The following is a 24,796-nucleotide window of genomic DNA, read 5'->3' as shown; positions in this document are numbered from 1 at the left end:
GTTTTCAATAAGTGCAAATCTCAAAAGAGGCTTTTTATGTGTTTAATTTGTACCTCTGAAATACTGACAGCTTTGCAAAAACTGTCAAATTTACTGACATCGAATTATTATTTACGAGCGGTACCCAAAGCAGGTACCCTGAGCTAGAGCAACGCCCATTTTGTGCAACCTCAGAACTCCCATCCAATCAGATTCTAGTTCTCTGCACGGCTCATGAATAAACATATATTTCAATACTCCACCGAGAGACTGGTAGTTTGTGAGGAGATTTAGTTGGGGGAATATTACCAGAAAACCCGAGAACCCCCAACAAATCTCCTAAAAAGGACTATATTGCCATCTTTAAGTCATCGGGGTGACCATGGCGCACGCCGGGACTCTCCGCGCGTCCCTTCTATTGATTTTACTTCAGTTAGTCCTCATCATCTCCGCACAGGTAAGAAACAAGGATTTTTTTGTCGTACAGATAAACTGTGTGTATTTTCTGCTAATGAATTGGGTCTTATGTGGTTAGATGAACGGTTTTTATTTTCTGCCAATGAATTGGGTCATCTAAATATCTTAAATCTACAATATAGAGGCAAAGAAATAAAATACACAATATACTGACGCAAATAAATGTGTTTTTATGTGGTTTTATTAAAATATAGCCTATATATAAATTACAAATCATTTTAAAAATACATTATACACTTCTAAATTGTAATACTGACTGGTGGTCAGTATTCTTCATTAACTACAGTATTTGTGAGTAATTGAGAGTCAGAACTTGTGACATATGGAAGTAATTTTTTTTTCCACTAATCTGATCCAGGTGGGCACAGCTGTTATCACTTTATCAAAGTAAGAGGAGACCTAGTGTTATTCCTCTAACAACAGCATCAGTGGACAGACATACAAAGACTACATTGTTTTTGGGCTATCGAACTATAGGATCAATTCTGAACAAGCGATAGTTTTTAAAAATTATTATTTATTTGTTTTTTTAGAGGGGGCCAGTTGGTCCGAGAGGGCTGCCTGGACCTCCAGGGCTTCCTGGATTTCCTGGTGTAGATGGCATTGATGTGAGTCACACATTGTTCATTTTATTTGGATTTTCAGAAATATTAATGTAAATGTCTGTGTACAATCTTTACTCAATGTTTTTAGCACTAAAGTTATATATTTTAATTGAGTAATTTATTTTTTATAATGTGTAATTTCAGGGTGAAAGAGGACCTGGCCCCGGCCCAGTTGGTCCCCCAGTAAGTATTAAGTATTAAGTAATAATAATAATAATAATAATAATAATAATTTCTACATATTTAAAATGAAATCCATTAATCTATTTCTCTGATGAATTTGACAGGGCCTTGACGGAGACAATGGCAGAAATGGGTTAAATGGCCTTCCAGGAAAACCTGGAGCAGATGTGAGTCTTGTTTTTATTATTACTATTATTTTGTTGTAGTTTAAAAAGGTCTGGAAAACAAGACAAAATCAGCTTTTTCACTTGGAGCATCAGAGACTGCGAGTGGAGGCATGTAAATGAAAAAAAAAACATCTTGATGAAAAAAAGGGAGGAAAGCGGTAGCAGAGAGAGCCCCATATTGGCTTCCTGATAGAGACAGAGGCCTTTTTGTATAAGGACGACGCCACAGGAGCCGAGCTGTGTATAGGACCACTGATGGAACTAAGTGTTAAACTGAAGTACACCAACTGCTTTCTGGCTCATTTGAGCTTTTAGCTTGCTAGTTTTGCAAGTGTTATAAAACAAACAAATACTTAAAAAAATGTAAATAAACCCGATATGTTGAATTAAGCATAAGATAGATATTAATTCTCTTTTCAGAGACTTTATGATTAAGTAATGTACTTTTTTATGTATAATCGTAGTGTTGTCTTTTTATGTTAGCTTAGCATAATCATGCAAAAATGTGAGTATACTTAATCAACAATACACTGTAAAAAATGGTCGTGATTTTAATGGTAAAAAACTGTTAAAATGCAACAGTAAAAATCTGTTACCTGGTTAACAGTTTTATGTATATTACCATACTGGTGTTTAGTAGCTTTGTGAATGACACTGAGCACATTTCTATTCACTCTTACACTTTTCTGCTTGTTTGTGATGAGCATTGGTTTATTATGTAACTTTTTCATCACCACCTCCATATGGCTGTGTTAACGTGTCTATCTGTGTATCAAAAGATGTGTAGATGTTGTTAATTCAAAATACAGACATATTACATCTATAAATTAATAAAATACGGTAGTTCACTGTAAAAATGAGTAATTATTTTTTACGGTTTGTTCCGTATTTTTAAAGGTAAAATACTGGCAACCTCAGCTGCTGTTTTTTTACCATACATTTTACGAATTTATTGTTGACAGTGTACATAAAGATTTTACATTGTTGTACTTTTAGCATTTGAATTAGCACATTAGCATAACTCGGTAAGATAAATCAATTAATAATACTAAATTAGTAATAAAAAGTAATATTTATTGTAAGTTGTTTATACATTTGCTGTTTTTAGCAAATCGAAATACTTTATGCAAAATGATAAAAAAAAATAAACAATTTCGGTCGAAGTTCATTTGGACGAATGTTTTTTGTTCCCCATATTAAAGTCTATAACAGGCATTTTTAGGGGTCTACTATACATATATTAAAAAAAAAAATGGGTGGGGCTTGCTTCTTGTTAAGGTCAGGTGATTAGTGCATTTCTGATTAGTTTAAAGAAATCTTTTTTTCTTTTTTTTGTGTCTCAGTTCATTGAAAAAAAAACACATTAAATAACATATATTGAAATATATTTGTCTATATTAGACATACTGATAAATAATTACCACTGAAGTCCATCAGTAACATGCTTGTATATGATCTACATCAGTGTTTCTCAACCACGTTCCTGGAGGACCACCAACACTGCATGTTTTGGTCATCTTCTTTGTCTGTCACACCCATTACAGGTCTTTTAGTCTCTCCTAATGAACTGATGATCTGAATCAGGTGTGTTTGGTTAAGGAGACATGAAAAATGTGCTTGTGGTCCTCCAGGAATGTGGTTGAGAAACACTGATCTACAATGAAAGTTGATGCTCATAAATGATTTAAATTTTTAGGGTTTGACTGGGCCCCGTGGTGCTCCTGGCCCTGTTGGCCCTACTGGACAGAAAGTAAGTTTCCACCTCACAATAAGTGAAAACACACATAAACATTTGAAACAAAGTACTAGATGCTTCATTAAATTCTAATTAAGTTCATATGAAAAGATGTCGTGATCTGACGTTTATTCTTTATTAGGGTGAACCTGGCGAGCCGGGACTGAGAGGAGCCGCTGTAAGTACATCAATCCTTCAGATTTAAAAATTTCAGTCAGTTCACCCAATTTCTTGACCATTTAATCACACGCAAGTGGTTCTAAACATTTATGAGTTTCCTTCTAATGTTGGACACAAGATTGAAGAATGTTGGAAGTCAGCACACGTTAATATTCAAAGCAGGAACAAAAATTAATAAAGAAGTCAATGGTTACAGCTTTTCAATATTCTTACAAATATATTCTTGTGTGTTGAACAGAAGAAGGGAACTCATAAAAGTTTTGAACCACTTGAGTGTGAATTAATGAGAATACATTTTTTGAGTGAACTCTCCTTTTAATATGTTAATACTTTCTATTCCATTAGTTTGTTACTATGTAAAGATGTACATTTGAAGAGAGACTTCCTTTTATTGTATGGTTGTAAATGCTTTAAACAGTTGCAAACAGTAAGTTATTGGATCAAGATCAGGTTTATGACCTACTTGCTTATTTCTTATAACTGCAACTGTTACTTTTTTAACAGGGTGTTGGAGAGGATGGTGAAGCTGTGAGTGCACAGTCCTATATTCGATCTTTATTTGTTTTTAATAAGGCCTTTTGTTGTCTTATTTCTGATATCAATTCTTGAATTGTTTTCTTTTCTGTTGTGAAGGGTGCTGATGGAGATGATGGTTTACCTGGTGAGATGGGAAAAGTTGGACCTCCAGTATGTGATGTCATTCCATTATGCAATTCAAACAATAATAATCAAATGAAATATAATAAAATAAAAGTGGTTTCTGGTTCTGTTTTAAAGGGAAGCCGTGGAGTGAGAGGTCCTGTTGGTGATCAAGGACTGCCTGGACCCAGAGTAAATATTTTTTTACTTATATGTGCATTCACTGATGATGAAAAAAGAGTGTTCAATTATATTTCTTTTATTCATAGGGCCCTCCTGGAGTCTGGGATGGTAAGGAGCTGGTATGTATTTTTGTATATCATATCTGGTTACCTTTTGCTCTAAATCTGGCATTCACTTCTCAGCTTACATGCAATCAAAAACTTAGCAAAATGATATAAATCACAACACATATTTAAAATGTAAATCTGTTTGAGCTGAGTGTGTACAATGTTAATTTTCATAATTTTACTTCTCAAAAACAACAACAACAACAACAAACACTTGTTCAGACAGTTGTGTTTGCTGGGGAATGCTGTGCTTGTGTAGCCTGAATATTACATTTTTTGGTATTTAATAAAACAGAAAAAACAGTACTGTTGACTATGGATTTGAAATCAAAATTGCATTAAAAATATTTTAAACAACCACAATAATTCTTAAAAGATTTTCAAGGACAAGAGAGCTTAAAGTGGTTAGCACTGTTGCCTCACAGCAAGAAGGTCGCTGGTTCGAACCTTGGCTGGGTCAGTTGGAATTTTTGTGTGGAGTTTGCATGTTCTCCCCGTTCACGTGGATTTCCTCCGGGTGCTAAGGTTCCCACCACAGTCCAAAGACATGTGCTACAGGGTGATTGAATATGCCAAATTGGCCGTAGTGTGTGTGTACGTGAATGCAAGAGTGTATGGGTGTTTCCCAGTGTTGGGTTGTGGCTGGAAGGGCATCCGCTACGTAAAACATTTGCTGGATAAGTTTGCGGTTTATTCCGCTGTGGCGACCTCAGATTGATAAAGGGACTAAGCCAAAAAGAAAATGAACGAATGTATTTGACTGATTTTTACAAATTGTTTAAATTGTAAAGGTTTATTGCTCTCATATGCATACTATTTAAATATTATATAAAATCCATACTTAGTTTCCCGCTGGGTCTTAAAGGCCCAGTTTCACAAACAGCGCTTAGATCAAGCCAGGACTAGGCCTTAGATAATTTAGGCTCTTTAAGCCACATTTATAAAATGACCATAGAAAAATATATGACTGGTGTGCACCTGGAGACAAAAAAATATGATACTAACGTATTTTAAGACATCTCCCCGCAAGTTATTTTGAGTTGAGACAGCTCAAACATGCAATTTAATCTTGACTAGCCTTTAACCTTGTTTGTGAAACCGGGGGAATAAGTCTTCAAATGTCTTAAATTTTAAAAACAAAATTTTAGGCCTTGAAAAGTCATAAGTTCAGTGAAATATCGTGTTGGAGGTCTTTAATCATTTTAAACAGGTCTAAATTTAGCTTTGTCCAAATAAAGCTACTCAATCTGGCTCACATCCATCCAATGACCAACTATATATCTTAGTAAAACCTTATTTTTTTATTTAAGTTTTCAGCAAATTCCTTATTAAATTGCCTAATCAGGGAAATTATATATATATATATATATATATATATATATATATATATATATATATATATATATATATATATATATATATATATATATATATATATATATATATATAGCAATTATATGACTCCTAATGATAATGCCGGGCCATTAAAAAATCCTTAGTGTTTAACTTTGTTAAAATGTCAAAAATTTCAGTCGTAATGGTCTTTAAAGATTTTTAAGATTTTAAAAAGTATTAAATTTGACTTGATGAAACCTGCAGAAACCCTGTTAATATATACTTACACACTCTTATTTTCTTAAGGACTTTACATACACCAACCATTTTATAGATAACAACTGATGGTTTTTTAAAACAAATGTTTCAAGAGTTCACACTTAGCAGCCCTGAGCTCGAAAGGTCCTTGAGCCCTGGGCTCCCTCCCGTTTGCAGGGCGAGAGGGGAGCCTTGAGCTCAGGCAGATCTCGACAACTCCCCCTTGCTAAAAACAGATGACTAAAAATTTGAAAGCTATGAAAAGATATGCTACAGGTTGAGAGATTGACTGTAGTGCAAAATTTAGATTGATCAATTCACTTGTTGTGCATGTTTTTGGAATGTGGGAGGAAACCGGAGGACCCGGGGAAAACCCACGTGAGCACGAGAAGAACATGCAAAACTACGCACAGAAACGACCGCAGGCCAGTTAAGGACTAGAACCGGTGGCATTCTTGCTGTGAGGCAACAGTGCTAACCACTGGGCCACAGTGCCGCCTTATGGAGGGAAAGGTGAAGAGGTAGGGGTGGAAGGGGGGATTCTTCAAATCGAAGATGACTAGTGAAAAACTCTGGCTCTTTATAGTGGGTTAGGGATGGCCTGATTGGTGAATCATGCATGCTAATGCATAACCAGCCGTGTTCAATCATAATCACGTGATCCTCTCGAAATTAGTTTATGAATGAACTTCACTTAATTATAGCTGGTTATTATAGATGGATAAAGTTAATGGTTGAGAATTTCAAATAAGACACAATGCATTGTTATTATTTTCACAAATTCAGAGTTTTTACTTTTAGTCAATGTGCTGTTAGCAAATCCAAAGCTAGTGTTTTAAAGTTAAAATATGATCACCATCACACACTATTTCAAAACATCTGCAAAATCACACTTCATGTCAAACCCCACTTGAAAGATCTCTATATCTTTATTTCAGCAGGTTGTTTTTAATTATTTGGATTATTTTCTGAATATATATTTGAGTGTTTCAAGTAGGGTTCTGAATCTTACATGAAGAATCACTGTATATATCAATATTCCTACTAATTATTTTGTCCTTATTATATTTTTCAGTGTCCAAATTCCTGCACTTCTGGCCTGCATGGATACACAGGTCTTCCAGGCATGAAGGTAACCCTTGAATGATATTCAATCCAGCGAATTCACATTTCTAGCTAACACACGTCGATGTTTAAACAGCTTTTTTTCTGATGTTTCATTCTTAGGGCCACAAAGGTGTCAAAGGTGAATCAGGAGAACCAGGAAGGCAAGGACATAAGGTGACAGTTGCGGAAGTCAAACTTTGTGTGAAAATTGGGATCATAGCCCCAAAGCAACCCAAAGTAGATAAGGTGCAAAAATCATGAGTGTGTAATTTAGTTGTCTTTTCCTTCACAGGGTGAAGAAGGAGACCAGGGACGAACTGGAGAACAGGGAACACAAGGACTACCTGTAAAGGACAATAATATCTAATGTTTTTTATATTGCATTTTAAATAACTTATTTTGTATGGTTAAATGATGATTATTCACATTTATATTCATGTTTAGTGTGCTGTCACTCAGCATTTCTTTGTGTTGTTGTTTTACTATTTACTATATAGGGTAAGCAGGGTCTCAGAGGAATTACAGGATTGATGGGCCCTAAAGGGGACAGGGTGATTGTCCAAATATCTTATTGTCTTAATCAATAATGAAGAATTAAGGACAAGGTTTAAAATGACCAATTGATTTTATTCTCCATTAGGGACCTCGTGGGAATGTTGGAGACCTGGGTCCTCAGGGTATTCAAGGTGCTCCTGTAAGTCAGAAAATCCTAATTAAAATATAATTTACCTTAAAAGTCACTACAAGGTTGAATCAGTATTCTTGGCATTCATCCACAAACATTTGTTTATAATCTTTACAGGGCTTTTCATTATAAAAAATGACTATAAAACCTGTAGACTTATATTATTTTATATTTTTAGGGTGATCAAGGCCAAAGAGGAAAATATGGTGAAACTGGACCAAAAGGGTCTCAGGTAAGTTCAGGTGTTTTAATAATAAACAAACTAAACAAGAAGTAAAGTACACAGAACAAGGAACAGGAACTTGAAGCACACAAACCTCTATAATAAACAAAATTTGGCTATAATATGCAAGAGAAACAAAGCAAAAAATGTATTTCTATCTGTGCTTGCACAAAATAAATCTTAAAATGTGCTTACGCAACAATCAGAGACACTTTTTAAGATTTGTTTTAGATGCAATGAGATTGTATATTATGGTAGTGCAGTGGATTTTGACAGGAAGTCAAGTAGGGGAACAGGACAGAACATGGGATCAGGAAAAGGTCTGTGTGTCAGGACTCGAACTCGGGATGCTCGCAGCACAGTTGCGCTATATGTCGGCACACTAACCAGTAGTCTCTTGGTGCCAACCAACATTCAGGTTTTTAAAAATGGTATTTTGAGATTCTTAACCTTGACACACTCTACCTTGATGCAGGTTCAGTTTAAATAAAAATAAAACCCTCAAAGCCACTTTAAGCATAGGAACAAAACACTAAGAGTCTTTTACACCAGATAGTTATAGGAACAACTTTTTAAAAATGTTTATTTAATGTGATAGAGAAAGGATCGGAAAAGGTCTGCAAGTTGAGATTTAAACTTGGGAGAGTCGGGATGCCCCAAAGTTACATGCAGACACACAGCACACAATAATACAGGTGCTGACAGAAATTCAGTTTTAGGAATTAGCCATTAAACCTGGTTCACAGAGAACTATTTCCCCCTTGGATCATTCATGTTGTATTTATTCTATCAGTAGCGGCCTGAAGCAATACATTAAACAAAATCAACAACTGGATTATGGAGGACACAATGATTTTTAATTTATTGTAATACTTTAAAATACTGTACCTTAGTTTCATTGGGCAGTGTTTCTCAATCACTCTCCTAGAGGACCACCAACACTGCATGTTTTGTACCTTTGTCTGTCACACCCATTACAGGTCTTTCAGTCTCGGCTAATGAACTGATGATCTGAATCAGGTGTTTTAGGTTAAGAAGACAAGGAAAAATTGCAGAGCTGGTGGTCCTCCAGGAACATAATTGAGAAACACTGTCATGTATTCGCCAGTCAGCGTACAAGTTAGTTGCTGTAGTTCCAATTGTGCTGGATTATACCCTAGAAGGTGTTCCTACAACTAAAATCATTCCCAGTTTCTATGTAACACAAAAGGTGAATACTGTGTTTTAAAAAGTTCTGTATGACATATACAATATGAGACATTAAAACATCAGCAAGACAATGACCTTTCCAAAAATTGTAATACCTTTTACCACAACCTAATTTAGCTAATATAGCTTCTTCTTTAAAGGGACCTGAAGGGTTGCAAGGACTTCCGGGTTTACCTGGACCAAAAGGAGACGCTGTAAGTGACCCTATCCTAAAGTAACTTACTAAATCATTAAATAGTATTTTTTAAGGACCATTTTTGTGGTGTAGGGTTTGCCTGCAGTTGATGCTCGTGATGGTATTCCAGGACTGCCTGGAGTAAAGGTAATGACTTTAATCCATGCATAGCAAACCTATTTTTTACCCTACTGTTTGTCTCTTTCTTATTTCAAGTTGTTGTTTGCGTATGTCTGTTGTTGTTTTAGGGTCTTCCTGGAAAAGTTGGCTCTCCTGGGGATGCTGGACTTCAGGGATTTCCAGTGCGTATGACCTTTGACCATTGGCTGAAATTCAGTTACTGTATCTTTTGGAACATGACATGTTTTATGATGTAAACAAACAGCAATTTATTAGTGACTTTGATGACTTAATTGTGTAATTAGTGTTAAGTAAATAAAACATATGCATAAAGCTGCACATTTGTATTTGTGGCAAATAACAGACATCTAGGTGTTTGTTTAGCTCAGTTCTGTTGGATTTATTGAGTGAGGGGAAGCAAAGTAGATGCTTATATGTAAGCATTGTGTTTAGGGCTAACTGCTGCATTTTAAAACCATTTTGATTAATCTGTGTTTTTCTCTCAACAACGCAGTTTTAAGCTTACCATCAGAAGTTACTTAAAAATGGCAGTACGCGGTCATATCTGCTTTTGAGATAGCTGGGATTGGCTAGCATTTTTTTCATATTTTCTTTTCTTTTGCAGGGTCTGCCTGGCATTTCAGGAGCAAAAGGCCACATGGGTCTAAAAGTAGGTAATTCAAGTGTAAATTGTTTGGAGTACGTCTTCTATTGTCTGCTATTATTTAAATTAATTTATTAAAGATAGATTACTTTTTAAAATAAATTACTGGATACCCTAACAAGAGTGAAAAAACTTTTAAAATGATGAAATTAATGTTTTCATTCACCAATAAATAAATCAAAAATAATGTTAAAGGCGTTTACACTGGTACTAACATATGAGGATCATGTTAAGCTGAAGATGGAAGTAATAGCTGAATCAGACATGTAATTACAGAAATGAATTACAATTTGCAATACATCAAAATGGAAAACCACTATTTTATTTTTTGCTGTTTTTGTTTTATATAAATGTAGTTTGCAAAGCAAATCAATAAAAATATCAAAAGCAAAACAAAATTTTGCATACAACCCCAAATCAAAAAAGTAGGGAAAACACTAGTAAAAATGAAAAAAAAAGTAGATTGAAGACACCAAATGATAAAGTAATATTTTCCCAATTTTTTCTGCATACAAGTCTTAAGGTGCGCAACAGTACGTATGGGTCTTCGTTGTCACATTTTGCACTCCAAAATGCACCACACATTTTCTATTGGAGACAGGTCGGGACTGCAGTCAGGTCAGTCAAGTACCTGTATCCTCTTCCTCTCCAGCCAGGACTTTGTAATGTGTGCAGAATGTGTTTATCATTGTCTTGTGAAATATGCATGGGCGTCCCTGGAAAAGATGTGTTCTTGAGGGAAGCATATTGTGCACCAAAATTTCTATATACTTTTCAGCATTAATGGTGCACAGAAGTGCAAGTTACCACTGACAGAACCCCAAACCATGACAGACCATGGCTTCTGGACCGGTTGCTAGTAACAGTCAGGATGATCCTTTTCTTCTTTGGTTGGAAGCACACAGTGTACATTTTTCTTCCAGAAAAATACACAAAACACTGAATCATGTGACCACAGTACACATTTCCACTGTGTGATTATCCACCCTAGATGCCTCAGAGCCCAGAGAAGTCGCTTCTGGACACTGTTAACACAGGGCTTCCTTTTGACACAGTAAAGTTTTAACTAGCATTTGTAGATGTAACTGCATATTGTGGTACTTGACAAAGGTTTGCCAAAGTAGTCCTGAGCCCATGAGGTGATATCGCTTATAGATGAATGACTATTCTTGATGCAGTGAGGGATCGGAGATCACGGCCGTTCAGCATAGGCTTACCTCCTTGTTCTTTACGCACTGAAATTCCTCCAGATTCTTTTAATTATGGTGAAATATCCAAATGTCTTCCTTTCGTTGACAAACACAATGTTTTTAAATATTTCAATAACTTTCTTACATATTTGTTGGGAAGTTTGGCGATCCTCTGTCCATCTTTTTTCCTAACGGACTAGACTTTTCCTGGATGCTGTTTTTGTACCAAATCATAATTACAATCACCTGTTTCAAATCAGATCATTGTTTAACCAATTTACCCGATGACTAGCCCTAAATGGCTCCTGTCCTAACTTTTGAAAGGAAAGGTTGTATTTTTACAAATGAAATGATGTTGAGCAGACAAAACATGAAAGGTTTTGCATTCTCATTGTCTGCAATGAAATACAAGTCAAAGTAAACTTGGAAAGCACTACTTTCTTTTTTTATTTGCGTTTTCCATACTGTCCTAACTTTTTCAGATTTGGGGTTATATATAATTCTTAATAAAAATGCATATATTCATGTATAAATTATAAACTTTTGTAATTGTGAATCTAATCTGTTTGTATTTGCTTCAGGGAAGTACTGGTGATCCAGGTGTAGCAGGTCCAATTGGAAATAATGGAAAGACAGTGAGTGACAATTATTTAAGTGTTCACTGGAACCTACAGGAGCATGTGGATGAAGAAACATTTATTCTCATCATTTGATTTCAGGGTGAACGTGGTGAGCAGGGGGAGGTGGGACCAGTTGGACCAAGAGGTGGGCCAGTGAGTATAATTCCGCTAATTCACGTAGCCTCATGTGTAGAAATGTGTCACTTCTATAATCTTTTTTCAAATTTTTTTTCTCCAGGGTGAAAGAGGAGCAAGAGGTCCTGATGGGCCTGCAGGCCTTCCAGGTGCAAGGGTGAGTTATTTATTAAACAATTCATTATACACTGTACAAGATGCTATAGGACACCTTTAGAAAATAACAACACTCCTAGGAAAAGCTTCATGGGGACTGAGATCAGCCTAGAGCTGGAAAAAGAAAAACAATGTACAGAGAAAGTTGAAGGATGGATAAAAGAGAAAGAGAAAACATTGACTAAAAGATTTGATTTGATTTATTTATTTTCCAACAGAAATATCATACATAAAATATCATTAACAAAAAAAAAAAACATTTCAACATGGTCGAAAATGGAGTAAAATGAAGCTTATTATTTTCCCGCCACATTACCACATCCATCATTCGTCTGTTAATTAAACTTATTTCTTCTTTTACTTATCTCTTCTTTTTACATGAGACATATTTTATCCTTTTTGTAACTTTGACAAATTATATGTTTGATTCCATTTGTACATTTACATTTTGTAAGACACCCCCCCCCCCCAAAAAAAAACATAGTACTGCAAATAGCCATTAATTAAAATGTCATCATACTTTTCTCATTTTATCCTTTTTCAGTCACATTCATCATTATATTCCTTTAATTATATATATATATATATATATATATATATATATATATATATATATATATATATATATATACACAACTTTTTAAATTGATTATTATTCTGACATTGTTTGAGTCTGATCTAGACTGTTCAATAATTTTACACCAAAGGCAGACATACACAAACCTTTTAAAGTTGTCCTTGTTTTCAACTTCCTGAAATTTTGTTCTTCTCTCAGATAATATCCCCCATGTCTTTCTTCAAAAACCTTTTGCATATATTTCAGAAGTAATTTATTCCTAAGCATAAATTGTGCTGTTTCAAATTTAACCAAATCATTGAACTTAAGTAACTTTAACTTAAAAAAGAAAAAAATAAGACACATGAAAATGGATTCCAACAGACATTTAAAGGATAAGATCTGTCCACACTCTCATAGGTAAAAATTTTATTATTATTGTCTTTTTGCCTTCACATGCAAACGTCCACAAGAATGAAAGGTGACTTAGTAAATTTCGATGTCTTTGTGTGTTTTACAATCTTGATCTAGACCAGGGGTGTCAAACTCAATTCCTGGAGGGCCGAAGCCCTGCACAGTTTAGTTCCAACCCTGCTCCAACACACTTACCTGTAGGTTTCAAACAAGCCTGAAGGACTCAATTAGTTTGATCAGGTGTGTTTAATTAGGATTGGAACTAAACTGTGCAGAGCTGCGGCCTGAGTTTGACACCTGTGATCTAGACAATATTCCTGTTAAATATCTTCACATTAAACAAGATTACAATTTTAATTGTGATGGCTGTTTTGAAGACATGTTTTGCTAGTTTAATTAAGCAAAAATGTTAATTAAAATCCATTCAGTTTGTGAAACAAACAGTTGGGCATTGGGATGTTAACCATGTCTAAAAATTAAAGATTAAATACACATTAAATTCAAATGTTTTACAGAGGTTTTTACTACTCATTCTTCCATAAATCAGAGAACATCAATTAAACACCAGAAAAGTTTCAATAGTTTAGTAATAAATCAAGAATATTATATACAAGCAAACATCTTTTTTTTAAATGTAAATGTAAAGTTTTAGAGAATAACTGGCATGTAAAGATGTGCGTTGGCACAAATAGACAGAAATGCAATTTAGACACATAAGGATATTTTCCTTCAACTAGTCTTAAACAACACGTTATGAACATCTAAAGAGCCCAAATTCTAAAACTGAAGCCCTGGTTAAAACAATTTAACTGCCTAGATGTCGTCACAAGGAAACAAACAAGCTAAACACAATCACAAACTTGTTCCTCTTTCTATTAGCTCTCAGATTCATGTCCTGTGTGTTTACTGCTGTACCAAAGAGCTTAATAGTGCACTAAACTGTGATAGAATCTCCTTAGAAAGCCACGATGAGCTTTAGTACAGTAATCGGCTGGTAGGAGCATGAATAGCCTGTTGTTACTGAGGCCTAGTAGCTGGGGGTATTTTCTTTGGTAAGGGGATATTCAGAGCAGGGCGAGGGCCTGAATGAACCCTCTGTCTTTCAGGAATTTCTTCAAGCAGCCAATGAAGGGCACCAGACTCGATCGAAATCCGCGTTTATCCACACACCTTAATGTGCCCTGGAAACTGTGTGTGTGTTTTAGTGCAGATGTGGTTTGTGAGACAGCTACAGACACAGGTCGCGTAGTGTTCTTGAGTTTGTATTTATTTATTTATGGGCTTCTGTGTGTCGATGTATTCCACAGGGATCTAAAGGGGATCCCGGGCTTCCTGGTCTTCCAGGGCCTGCTGGATTCATTGGACAAAAAGGCGACAGGGTAAGATTTCTGAAAGCAGAACGTGTTTCTGTCTACTGGTCAATTCACAATACAAATGCACCTATTAAACCTATTAAATAAAAAAGTTAGAACACTGTAAAATAAAGCACTTAGTTGACAGTTACTTTAAAAAGTCAGTAAACACGTTGCCTTTAAATGATAAAGTTGATGAATTATGTGCATAATTGTACAAATTTAGCAGTTACGTGTTTTCGCACATTTTTAAGTAACTGCTTTTTAAAGTGAATGTTAAGAATGGCATGATGTACTTTCATAATAATATGCACAATATGCAGAGTACATGATTTACATACATTTGACTATTAAATAGGTGAATTGTAAATGTTTTATTTACTTGCTGAATCAATTATGTATAGTGGTGGTCATGTGATTTGTTTGAAATAAGGTCTGTTATTGGTTGGATGTACAGCCATGTAAAACCATTATATTGTACATAGTCAAAATATGGATAATATAATACAGCTTTTTAAATATTTTTTTCAGGGTGCGGTTGGATTTACTGGTCCTAAAGGAGAGCAAGTAAGACTGACTGACTATCTATCTATCTATCTATCTATCTATCTATCTATCTATCTATCTATCTATCTATCTATCTATCTATCTATCTATCTGTCTGTCTGTCTGTCTGTCTGTCTGTCTGTCTGTCTGTCTGTCTATTAATTTTCTATTCATCCAATTGTTTCTATCTATCTATCTATCTATCTATCTATCTATCTATCTATCTATCTATCTATCTATCTATCTATCTATCTATCTATCTATCTATCTATCTATCTATCTATCTATCTATCCATCTATCCATCTATCCATCCATCCATCATTTATTAACAGATCTATCTACACTCACCGACCACTTTATTCAGTACATCTTACTAGTACTGGGTTGGACCCCCTTTTGCCTTCAGAACTGCTTTAATCCTTCATGGCATAGATTCAACAAGGTACTTTAAATATTCCTCTAAGATTTTGGTCCACATTGACATGATAGCATCACGCAGTTGCTGCAGATTTGTCAGCTGCAAGTACATGATGTGAATCACCAGTTCTACTACATCCCAATTGTGCTCTATTGGATTGAGATCTGGTGACTGTGTAGAGTTACTGAGTACAGTGAACTCATTGTCATGTCCAAGAAACCAGTCTTGATGATGATTCATGCTTTATGACATGGTGCATTTTTACTGCTGGAAGTAGCCATCAGAAGATGGGTAAACCGTGGTCATAAAGGGATGGACGTGGTCAGCAACAATACTCAGGTAGGCTGTGGCAACCCTACCATCCAAATCTTGCAGCAGAAATTGAGACTCATCAAACCAGGCAATGTTTTTCCAATCTTTCATTGTCCAATAGTTTTGTCTAACGTGAGTCTCTACAAATTGTATCTTCTGCTGCTGTAGTCCATCTGCCTCAAGGTTGGACATGTTGTGCATTCAGAGATGCTCTTCTGCAGACCTCAGTTGAAACAAGGGGTTATTTGAGTTACTGTTGCCTTTCGATCATCTGGAACCAGTCTGGCCATTCTCCTCTGACCTCTGGCATCAACAAGGCATTTGTGCCCACAGAACTGTCGCTCACTGGATATTTTCTCTTTTTTTTGACCATTCTTTGTAAACCCTAGAGATGGTTGTGTGTGAAAATCCCAGCAGATCAGCAGTTTCTGAAATACCCAGACCAGCTAATCTGGCACCAACCATGCCACATTCAAAGTCCCTTAAATCCCTTTCTTCCTCATTTTGATACTCGGTTTGAACTGCAGCAAATCGTCTTGACCATGTCTACATGCCTAAATGCATTGAGTTGCTGCCATGAGGCTGATTAGAAATTTGCGTTAACGAGTAGTTGGACAAGCGTACCTAATAATGTGGCCATAGAGTCTATATATCCATCCATCCATTAAATATTTCTAAATATATTAATCTATTTGTCTGTCCGTCTGTGCATCGATCTGTCCACCCACCGATCTATCCATCCATCTATCCAATAAAAAACAGCTGATTTTCCAAATTATCACAAACACTTCTATTTTATTCTATATTATAATGAATGCACTGTAATGCATGTTTGTTTAGGGGCCATCTGGTGAAGAAGGAGCACCAGGAGACAAAGGAGATGTTGTAAGTAAAAACAGCTCAGATATTTTATTTATTTTAGGCCTGACTTCAGTGCTGATCTAAAACTCCATGTCTATTTATTTTCCAAGGGTGATGAAGGAGAGCCAGGCGAGAAAGGATCGGTGAGTTTGCATTGAGAAGTCATGTCAGTATGGAGATCTCCAGAATTCTCCAGGGGAGACTTTATTTTTATATTATGAAGGAAATTAATAGAAATAATAAACAGCAATAAATGGTCAAACTACTTGTTCTTCCAACAATTGTGTTTATGAAAATGTTTAAAATAAAAATAAAATAACTAATTAATTTTATTATATTTATTTTTTATGTATTATCACAAGTTTGCAACATTAAGCAGCATGACAAGCATTTTTACAGCAAAAAATCAACGGAAGTGATTGAGGCCAGAAGTCTTGAGCAAGTAAGGTTGCATGCATGTAAAAGAATGAGGTCAATAGCTTTCCAAAAAAAACTATATATATATATATATATATATATATATATATATATATATATATATATATATATATATATATATATATATATATATATATATTTGACAATGGATGAAACAAGAAATGGTCTAGACTGAATGTGACAAAGTCACTTTTGCAAATCTGTTGAGAAGTTCCTGGCAGCAGACTGACTGCACATGCACTCACAGACAGTATCTGTATTTAACCTCTACCCCTCACAGTGATGTCTCTTGCTTCATTAAGTGCATGTGCTTGAGACTGCATGTCCAAGATTGCGTGTGCAAATCACCAGCTAGACACTATTGAATCTATTACTTCTTTACAACAGCTGAAGCTTTAGTGCAACAGAATGGGGCATCAGTTTACTGTTGAGTTTGGCATTTGACATTGCTCAAACACTGATTATAAATGAAACCTCATTATCTGCTTGTTGAAGGACAGTCTACTTCCAATTCTTCATGTTGTACCAAACCCATCAGGCTTTTGGAACACAATGAAGGTGTAATGATATCTGAGAGGTTTCTGTCTCTTCATTAACAGTCCCAACACCACTTTCAGAGTTCAAAAAACAAAGTTAAAGACAATATTTAAGAAGTGCACGTGACTCCAGTGGTCCAACCATAATTTTATGAGGATGCAGACGTGCTGTATAAAATACCTTAAAAGTAACAACTTTACTCAGTTCAAAGGTGGACTGGCCATCTGGCAATTCTGGCAAATGCCAGAAGGGCCGGACTATTTTTTAAAAATGTGTGCCGGTATGCTATTTTTTATTTTTATAAGTATTGTTTTTACATGCAGGCAGCTTTTATCTCTTGTAAGATGTGCATATTATGATGATGATGATGATGATAGTAGTAGTAAGAATAATACATTTTTAGCATTGGCCCAATCGGCAATGGCCGGCTGGTTTTGAGAGGGGCCGACCCAATCAGAGGTTACGTAGACGTAATCAAAATCTGGCAAGAATGTCAAACAAACAGTAAGTGCAACACAAGCTAATTATCAGAGATGGACCGTAAAAAAGGAAAGGCGGTTCAGAAAAAAAAAAGTTCAGAGAAAGCAAAAAATTGCTCTAAAATCATACCAAATGCATAAAATCAACTGTAATAGTCTCGAAAGGAGGCAGCACAGTGGGTAGCACTGTCGCCTCACAGCAAGAAGGTTGATGGTTCGAGCCTTGGCTGGGTCAGTTGGTGTTTCTGTGTGGAATTTGCATATTTGCGTGGGTTTCCTCCCAGTTACCCTCACAAGTCCAAACACATGCAATAGGTAAATTGGGCATCCGCTGTGAAAACATATGCTGGATAAGTTGGCGTTTCATTCCGCTGTGGCGATCCCAATTAATAAAGGGACTAAGCCGAAAAAAAAATGAATGAAATGATTGCAAGTATAAATTTGTTATAAATGGGTTGTTTTTGTTCCAGTCACATACATTAAATGTTTAAATATCTATTACATATGGTACTGCTTATAATATTTCACTATCTGTACACTAATATAAGTTGTGAATGTGCGTGTCCGTGGGTGGAGCTGTGTCGGTGTGCTAATGTGGGCTGGTGTGGCTACAGTGCCAGGGCTGATTTTTAGTCCCAGTCCACCCCTGCACTAGTTTCTTCACTTCTGCATCAATCTCTGACGCATGTTTATGTAGTACCACAATGTATGTGTGTTAAATTTAAATAACAAAATCTGTCCCAGAAGGGTGGCATGTTTTACAAGTAAACTAACATTCAAATGAACAGCCAGCAATGAGAGCTTATGCTTATTAGCTTATGTAAGAAACTGGAAACAGCTTGTGAAACTTTAGCTGGTTAACTCCTTCAAACTGCTGTTGGTCCGTGATGATTATGTTATAGGAATGCGTGGTTATGAGGCTCAATCTTCTTTGACATGAAAATGTCTGGTTCATATCTTCTGTTTAGTTCATTGAAATCAGACATTTTTACCATAGATTAATTTTAATTAACTACTATATACAATATGGTTATTGTTTATTTTAGGGTTAGTTGCATGCAATTTTGCATAACTCACTTTAATTACTGTTGTAAGCACATGGAGCATGCATAACAAGGACACCTTAAAATAAAGTGTTGCCAAATATAGTATAAGTAATTGTGTGATCATTTACTCACTTTCCAGTTGTTTCTAATGTCTAAGTATTTCTATCTTTTGCCTATGACAGGGGTTGGACATTGAAACTGAACGCCTGGTTTTATTCATTCATTTATTCATTCATTTTCTTGTCAGCTTAGTCTCTTTATTAATCCGGGGTCGCCACAGCGGAATGAACCACCAACTTATCCAGCATATTTTTACACAACAGATGCCCTTCCAGCCGCAAACCATCTCTGGGAAACATCCACACACACAAACACACACTATGGACAATTTAGCCTACCCAATTCACCTGTACCACATGTCTTTGGACTGTGGGGGAAACCGGAGCACCCGGAGAAAACCCACGCAAACGCAGGGAGAACATGCAAACTCCCCACAGAAACGCCAACTGAGCCGAGGCTCGAACCAGCAACCTTCTTGCTGTGAGGCGACAGCACTACCTACTGTGCCACTGCGTCGCCATGCCTGGTTTTAGACAACAATGATTATTTAGTATGGTGTAGGGCAGGGGTTCTCAAACTCGGTCCTGGAGGTCCGGTGTCCTGCAGGGTTTATCTCCAACTTGCCTCAACACACCTGCAAGTATGTTTCTAGAAAGCCCAGTAAGAGCTTGATTAGCTAGCAGTTGTTTCTGATTGGGGTTGGATTTTGCAGGACACTGGCCCTCCAAGACCAAGATTGAGAACCCCTAGCGTAGGGCCTCCTTTTGCAGCCAATACAGCATCAGTTTATCTCGGGAACGACAGATTCAAGTTCTGCACAGTGGCCAGTGGGATTTTGAGGCATTCTTCTTGCTGGTGGAGGAATACGTTTCCTGAATCGTTCCTCTAAAACACCCTAAAGTAGCTCAATAATATTTAGCTCTGGTGACTGTGCAGGCCATGGGAGATGTTCAACTTGACGTTCATGTTTATCAAACCACTCTGTCACCAGTCTTGCTGTGCTGGTGCATTATCATCCTGATACACGGCACTGCCTTCAGGATACAAATTTGAACTATTGGATGGGGTGCACATGGTCCTCTAGAATGGTTCGGTGGTCCTTGGCAGTGGCAAGTATTTGGGCCTAGGGAATGTCATGGTATGTCAACCACCTATAAAAAACACAATCTTTCATGTCTCTGACACTTTAATTGACAATTAAACCAGTTTGCACATTTTCACCAGTTGCAAATTGCAGTTTAAAAACAATGAACATAAAAAAAAAAAACATTGTGCATGTATGAAGTATGCTTCACACAGGTGAGTGAGCTTGTATGTATGCTCACCTGTAGAAACCACCTGTAAAGCACCTGTAGAAACACTCTCTCTTAAAAAAAACTCCCCCCTCATTACTCTAGCACTAAATTCTCAGAGTACAAAAAGTTCCTCTGTATAATTAGCACTTCTTTTTGTGTATTACATCTTCTTGTTGAATTGCTGAATGCCTGCTCAATTGTAAGTAACTTTGGACATTTGGCATTTTCACTGCTAGTACCATTAAAACTGACGTTTAACATTGGCAGGAGTGACCAATGGCTTAGCTCCAGCAGCCCAGCCATGTAAACTGACCCTGTGGAGCTCCCGATGAACAGTTTTGGTGAAAAAAAAAAAGTGAGGTGCCGTGATTTGGGCAGCTTTAGTTTTACTATTTTTGGATACAATCTGGGTTATCACCTGGACATCCCTTTCGCACACCTTCCTCTTAAGTCCACAGTTACTCCTGTTGGATGTGGTTTGTCATTCTAGGTGGTATGCTGACATTACCCTGAATACTGTGGTTCTTGATACATCACAAAGACTTGCTGGTTTGGTCACAGATGCGGGAGCAAGACGTGCACCAACACTTTGTCCTCTTTTAACTCTGATAGCAAAACTGTGCTATTACTCTGCACAATCCACCAGTAAGAGCAGTGTGTGTTTAATTAGCAATCAAATCTGACCATGAAATTTCCAACACTAAATTGGCCAGCGTTTCAGTTTCATTGTCCAACCGCTGTATATTCAAGAATGTGATCCCCATTGAGTTCCATAGTATCTTTTTCTATGCTGGTAATTGGGGGCTAGCAACAGTTTGATTGCTAATATTCTTCCAACGATCTTATGATAAGCAGAACAACATAATCACAAGTTGTGACAACTTGAGGAAATCCTTTTAAACTTCCTCGTAAATTTGCTCTCTGTATATTTCTAAAAAATAATTCCGTTGATCTGAAATTGTTCATGTTTTGCTTTGCTCAGACAGGAAAACAAGGAGATCCAGGGAATAAAGGGCCAGAGGGTGCACGTGGCCAATCTGGACCCGACGGCCCGGTGGGAGTGCCGGGTCCAAGAGGCATGCAAGGTGACCCAGGGGTCCCTGGATTGCCTGGAGCACAAGGAAAACCAGTGAGCCTGTTTTGATCATAATATTATTGTAGACTTAATCACATGCTTTTATTCTTGAGAGTTTATAATATCTGTCACTCCAATTAGATTCTGCTGTACAAACTCATTAAATGGTTGGCAGACAATCAGGAATTTCACTGCAGTGCTCTAAAAGCGTTTGTTTTACACAGGGCCGAGCACCAACAGATGAACATATCAAGCAGGTCTGCAGAAGGGTTTTGCATGGTCAGTATTTCTATGTACAAACAGATGTTTACAAATTGAAGATTGACTTATAGTTAGATTGAGTTTGGATTTTTGCTTTTCCTTATAGGACAACTTGCTCAGCTGGCAGCCAGTCTGACAAGGCCCGAGTCGGGCATTGCTGGGTTGCCAGGTCCTCCTGGTCCTCCTGGCCCTCCGGGTTCATCTGGAGAAAATGGGTTCCCTGGGCATCCCGGAAGCAGAGGGCTGCCAGGCCTCAAAGGACCACCAGGGCTCTTGGGGAGGAAAGGCCCCAAAGGTACAGTATGAATGGAGCGTGTTTGATTCATTATATACAGCACATACTGACATTGATTTTTGCTTTGGTCACATTTACCACCATCAAGTGAATTTTGCAGGCAGTTTGGTTAATTCAGAGGGAATGAATGGGAAGCTTTCATGAGGAACATTTCAGTTTGACACAAAATGACCAAGCTGTAAAACTGATTGACTGAAATTTCACATTTTACAAGTGGAGAGTTTAGCTCCAACCCTAATCAAACACACTAAACCAGCTAATCAGGCTTTTACTAGATATATTAAACTTCTTGGCAGGTGTGTTGAATCAAGTTGAAGCTTAAAGCTGCGGTCACACTGGGCTTTTTCTCCCATAGACTTCCATTCATACGCACGCGAATGCATCAGACCGGAAACGCGGGGTCATGCGTCAAGTTTCGCAGGTTGCTGCAGTGCAAAGTTCAAGCTTGGTGAACTCTGACCTTCAAAATCGCATCACTTGACTGCGTTAGAACAATCGAGGATTAAAACATGACCTCTCTGGACAGAAATTTAAAACATGGAGCAATCGCTCGCTTTTAAAAATGTCTAATAAGCTTGTTTAATCCTGCCCCTTTTCGCAGCACCGCACCACAGAATATCCCATGCACAAACTCTAATGTGACCGCAGCTTTACTCTTCAGGACACTGGCCCTCCAGAACCGAGTTTAGACACCCCTGGTTTAAATCATATTGTAGTAAAGAGTTAGGTGGAAATGTGGTAACTAAAGACTGGATACATCTGACACTTATTTCACAGGAGGATCCAAGTGGTACTTTTGTTCAGAACGCTATTTTTTAAAGCTGTATTATTTTGAACACGCGTATACCAATCCATATATCTTGTAATGACTTTATTAGGCAAACCTTGCAAGTGGCTGGCTTGGAGAATCATATCTTTAGGGTGCCCTTTTGCAGCGAGATCTGAAGACTGTTCTTTATACGTGGATTACTCCATTAGCTGGATTTGGTTATTAAACTGATCGGAGAGTTGTTGTCATAGCAACAGTTCTGGTAGCTCAAACCTGGTTGGTAGCAGGTTCAATTCATATAAACTGGATTGGATCGGGTCAGTTCAAGCAAAGATAATACAGAAAGTATGTACCGAATTCAGATATTTTCTTACAATAGTATTTATATACACTTTGGAAAATAGTAAATGTTTTTGTAACTATATATATATATATATATATATATATATATATATATATATATATATATATATATATATATATATATATATATATGTGTGTGTGTATGTACATGTATATAAAATTTATGCAATCTGCACCAACAAAATGAAAGTAAAAAGACTGCCACCTGGTGGTGCAAAGAGAAAACTTATTGATATGAACTTTTTAGATCACTTAAGTATAATTTGTGTATGATAGTAGACCTGCACAATATGTGACTTTTTTTAAAAGCAATAATACATTTATGCAGTCATAAACATGTTTTGATAGCTAATATGCCGGTGATTTGATGCTTCATAAAAGTTCAAAAGCCCCCAGTGTAAATGGGGCCTTAGTTTAAATAAAGTTTAATCAAAAACATACAAAGCCGGTCCCCATCGTCGTATCGAACTGAACTGAATTTTGAGAACCGTTGTACCCCTTGTTGTTCATAAATTTCAGTTTTTATCTTGCTCAGTGTCCCAATCTCCAAGCTTATACTAAACCGATTCACAACCTCTGGAGTTTGATTGCTGTTGTATTGCATTAACAAGCTGTTGAACAGGTGTCGCTAATTAGTGGCTGCTGGCGTGTATCAGAAGTGTGCCAAGTCTCATTTTTGTTGGGCATGAGAGCCCTAAATCACCTTTTACACTATTAAAGCTTTGCATTCTCCTTGACTTAGGTGACCAGGGTGATAGAGGTGACAGAGGGCCCACAGCAGTGGGACCTAAAGGTATACCTGGACCACCAGGACTCCCAGGTAAGAGTAAGATCCTACACTGATTGAGTATTCATAATTTAGTTTAACCTCTGTGTGTCAAATTATCTTGGGATATAGCATGTCTGACTGCTGGCCTGTTTCTCCACCTGCTTTCAGGTGAGCCTGGTAAACCTGCGTATGGCAGTAATGGCCGGGATGGTCAGAGAGGGCCTGTAGGAGTTCCTGGAATGCCAGGTGTGCCGGGGCCACCCGGCCCCCCTGGCCTTAACGGATACTGCGAGTCATCTCAGTGTGTTCTTCAAGCAGCCGCAGGCCAACAGTCATTCAAAGAGTCCAACATGAAGGGGCCAGACGCTCTATGAGTTGACAGCCATCAGTAAGCCTCCCATCAGAGCCTCTGGGCAGGGAAACTTGAGAGACTAATGGAGTGACTCCCTCTACGAAGACATAACTGCATCAATGGTAGATGCAGAACTTCAGTTCGTGTTCCCAGTCTCATTCAGCCCCCTTTCACAAAGAGAAAAATGATTTGCTTTTTGATTTTGGAAGTACTTTTGTATAGCTGTTTCTATTAAACTTGCCCCATAAGTAATCCAAGTATAGCTTGTAAGGAATACACGCTCAACATCATTTAAATTCTTTAAATCCATTCAATCACAACCTGGTTGCTTTCCACATTAAAGACTGTTAAAAGGGCTTTGACTGTTTAAATCAGAGGGAGTCCTATCCAGTGTAAATTTGTCAATATTGCAGTTTTTAAAAAAATCATTCTCAGATGTAGTGAAAATGTTTGTGATTCTTTGCA

General features: G+C 37.0%; 2 protein-coding genes across 2 annotated transcripts in view; one reads left to right on the top strand and one right to left on the bottom strand.

Moving 5' to 3' along the window:
* pla2r1 (phospholipase A2 receptor 1) overlaps positions 1–24,796 on the bottom strand; it is an 868,273-nt gene that overhangs the window by 580,389 nt on the left and 263,088 nt on the right. The gene's annotated exons all lie outside the window — the stretch shown is intronic.
* col9a1a (collagen, type IX, alpha 1a) lies at positions 297–24,403 on the top strand. The gene is made up of 32 exons (NM_001130624.1): positions 297–436; positions 990–1,064; positions 1,206–1,244; positions 1,349–1,411; positions 3,108–3,161; positions 3,289–3,324; positions 3,831–3,854; positions 3,960–4,013; positions 4,104–4,157; positions 4,235–4,267; positions 6,924–6,980; positions 7,076–7,129; positions 7,248–7,301; positions 7,453–7,506; positions 7,596–7,649; positions 7,819–7,872; positions 9,213–9,266; positions 9,341–9,394; positions 9,496–9,549; positions 9,993–10,037; positions 11,803–11,856; positions 11,941–11,994; positions 12,080–12,133; positions 14,410–14,481; positions 14,986–15,021; positions 16,572–16,616; positions 16,703–16,735; positions 21,430–21,576; positions 21,747–21,801; positions 21,890–22,078; positions 23,953–24,030; positions 24,148–24,403. Exons 1-32 carry the CDS (start codon positions 362–364, stop codon positions 24,351–24,353), a joined length of 2,064 nt encoding a protein of 687 aa, NP_001124096.1. The 5' UTR covers positions 297–361; the 3' UTR covers positions 24,354–24,403.

The sequence above is a fragment of the Danio rerio genome, chromosome 11 (genome assembly GCF_052040795.2).
Source record: "Danio rerio strain M-AB ecotype USA chromosome 11, GRCz13ab, whole genome shotgun sequence".
Classification (NCBI taxonomy): Eukaryota; Metazoa; Chordata; class Actinopteri; order Cypriniformes; family Danionidae; genus Danio; species Danio rerio.
This window is presented reverse-complemented; position numbering and strand designations above follow the sequence as displayed.

Excerpts from the sequence above, each read along its gene's own strand:
- col9a1a (NM_001130624.1), top strand. The coding sequence starts at position 362 with ATGGCGCACGCCGGGACTCTCCGCGCGTCCCTTCTATTGATTTTACTT. Across the intron at positions 4,014-4,103 it reads TGGGAAAAGTTGGACCTCCA|GGAAGCCGTGGAGTGAGAGG; the intron begins GTATGTGATGTC and ends TCTGTTTTAAAG. Across the intron at positions 24,031-24,147 it reads TGGACCACCAGGACTCCCAG|GTGAGCCTGGTAAACCTGCG; the intron begins GTAAGAGTAAGA and ends ACCTGCTTTCAG.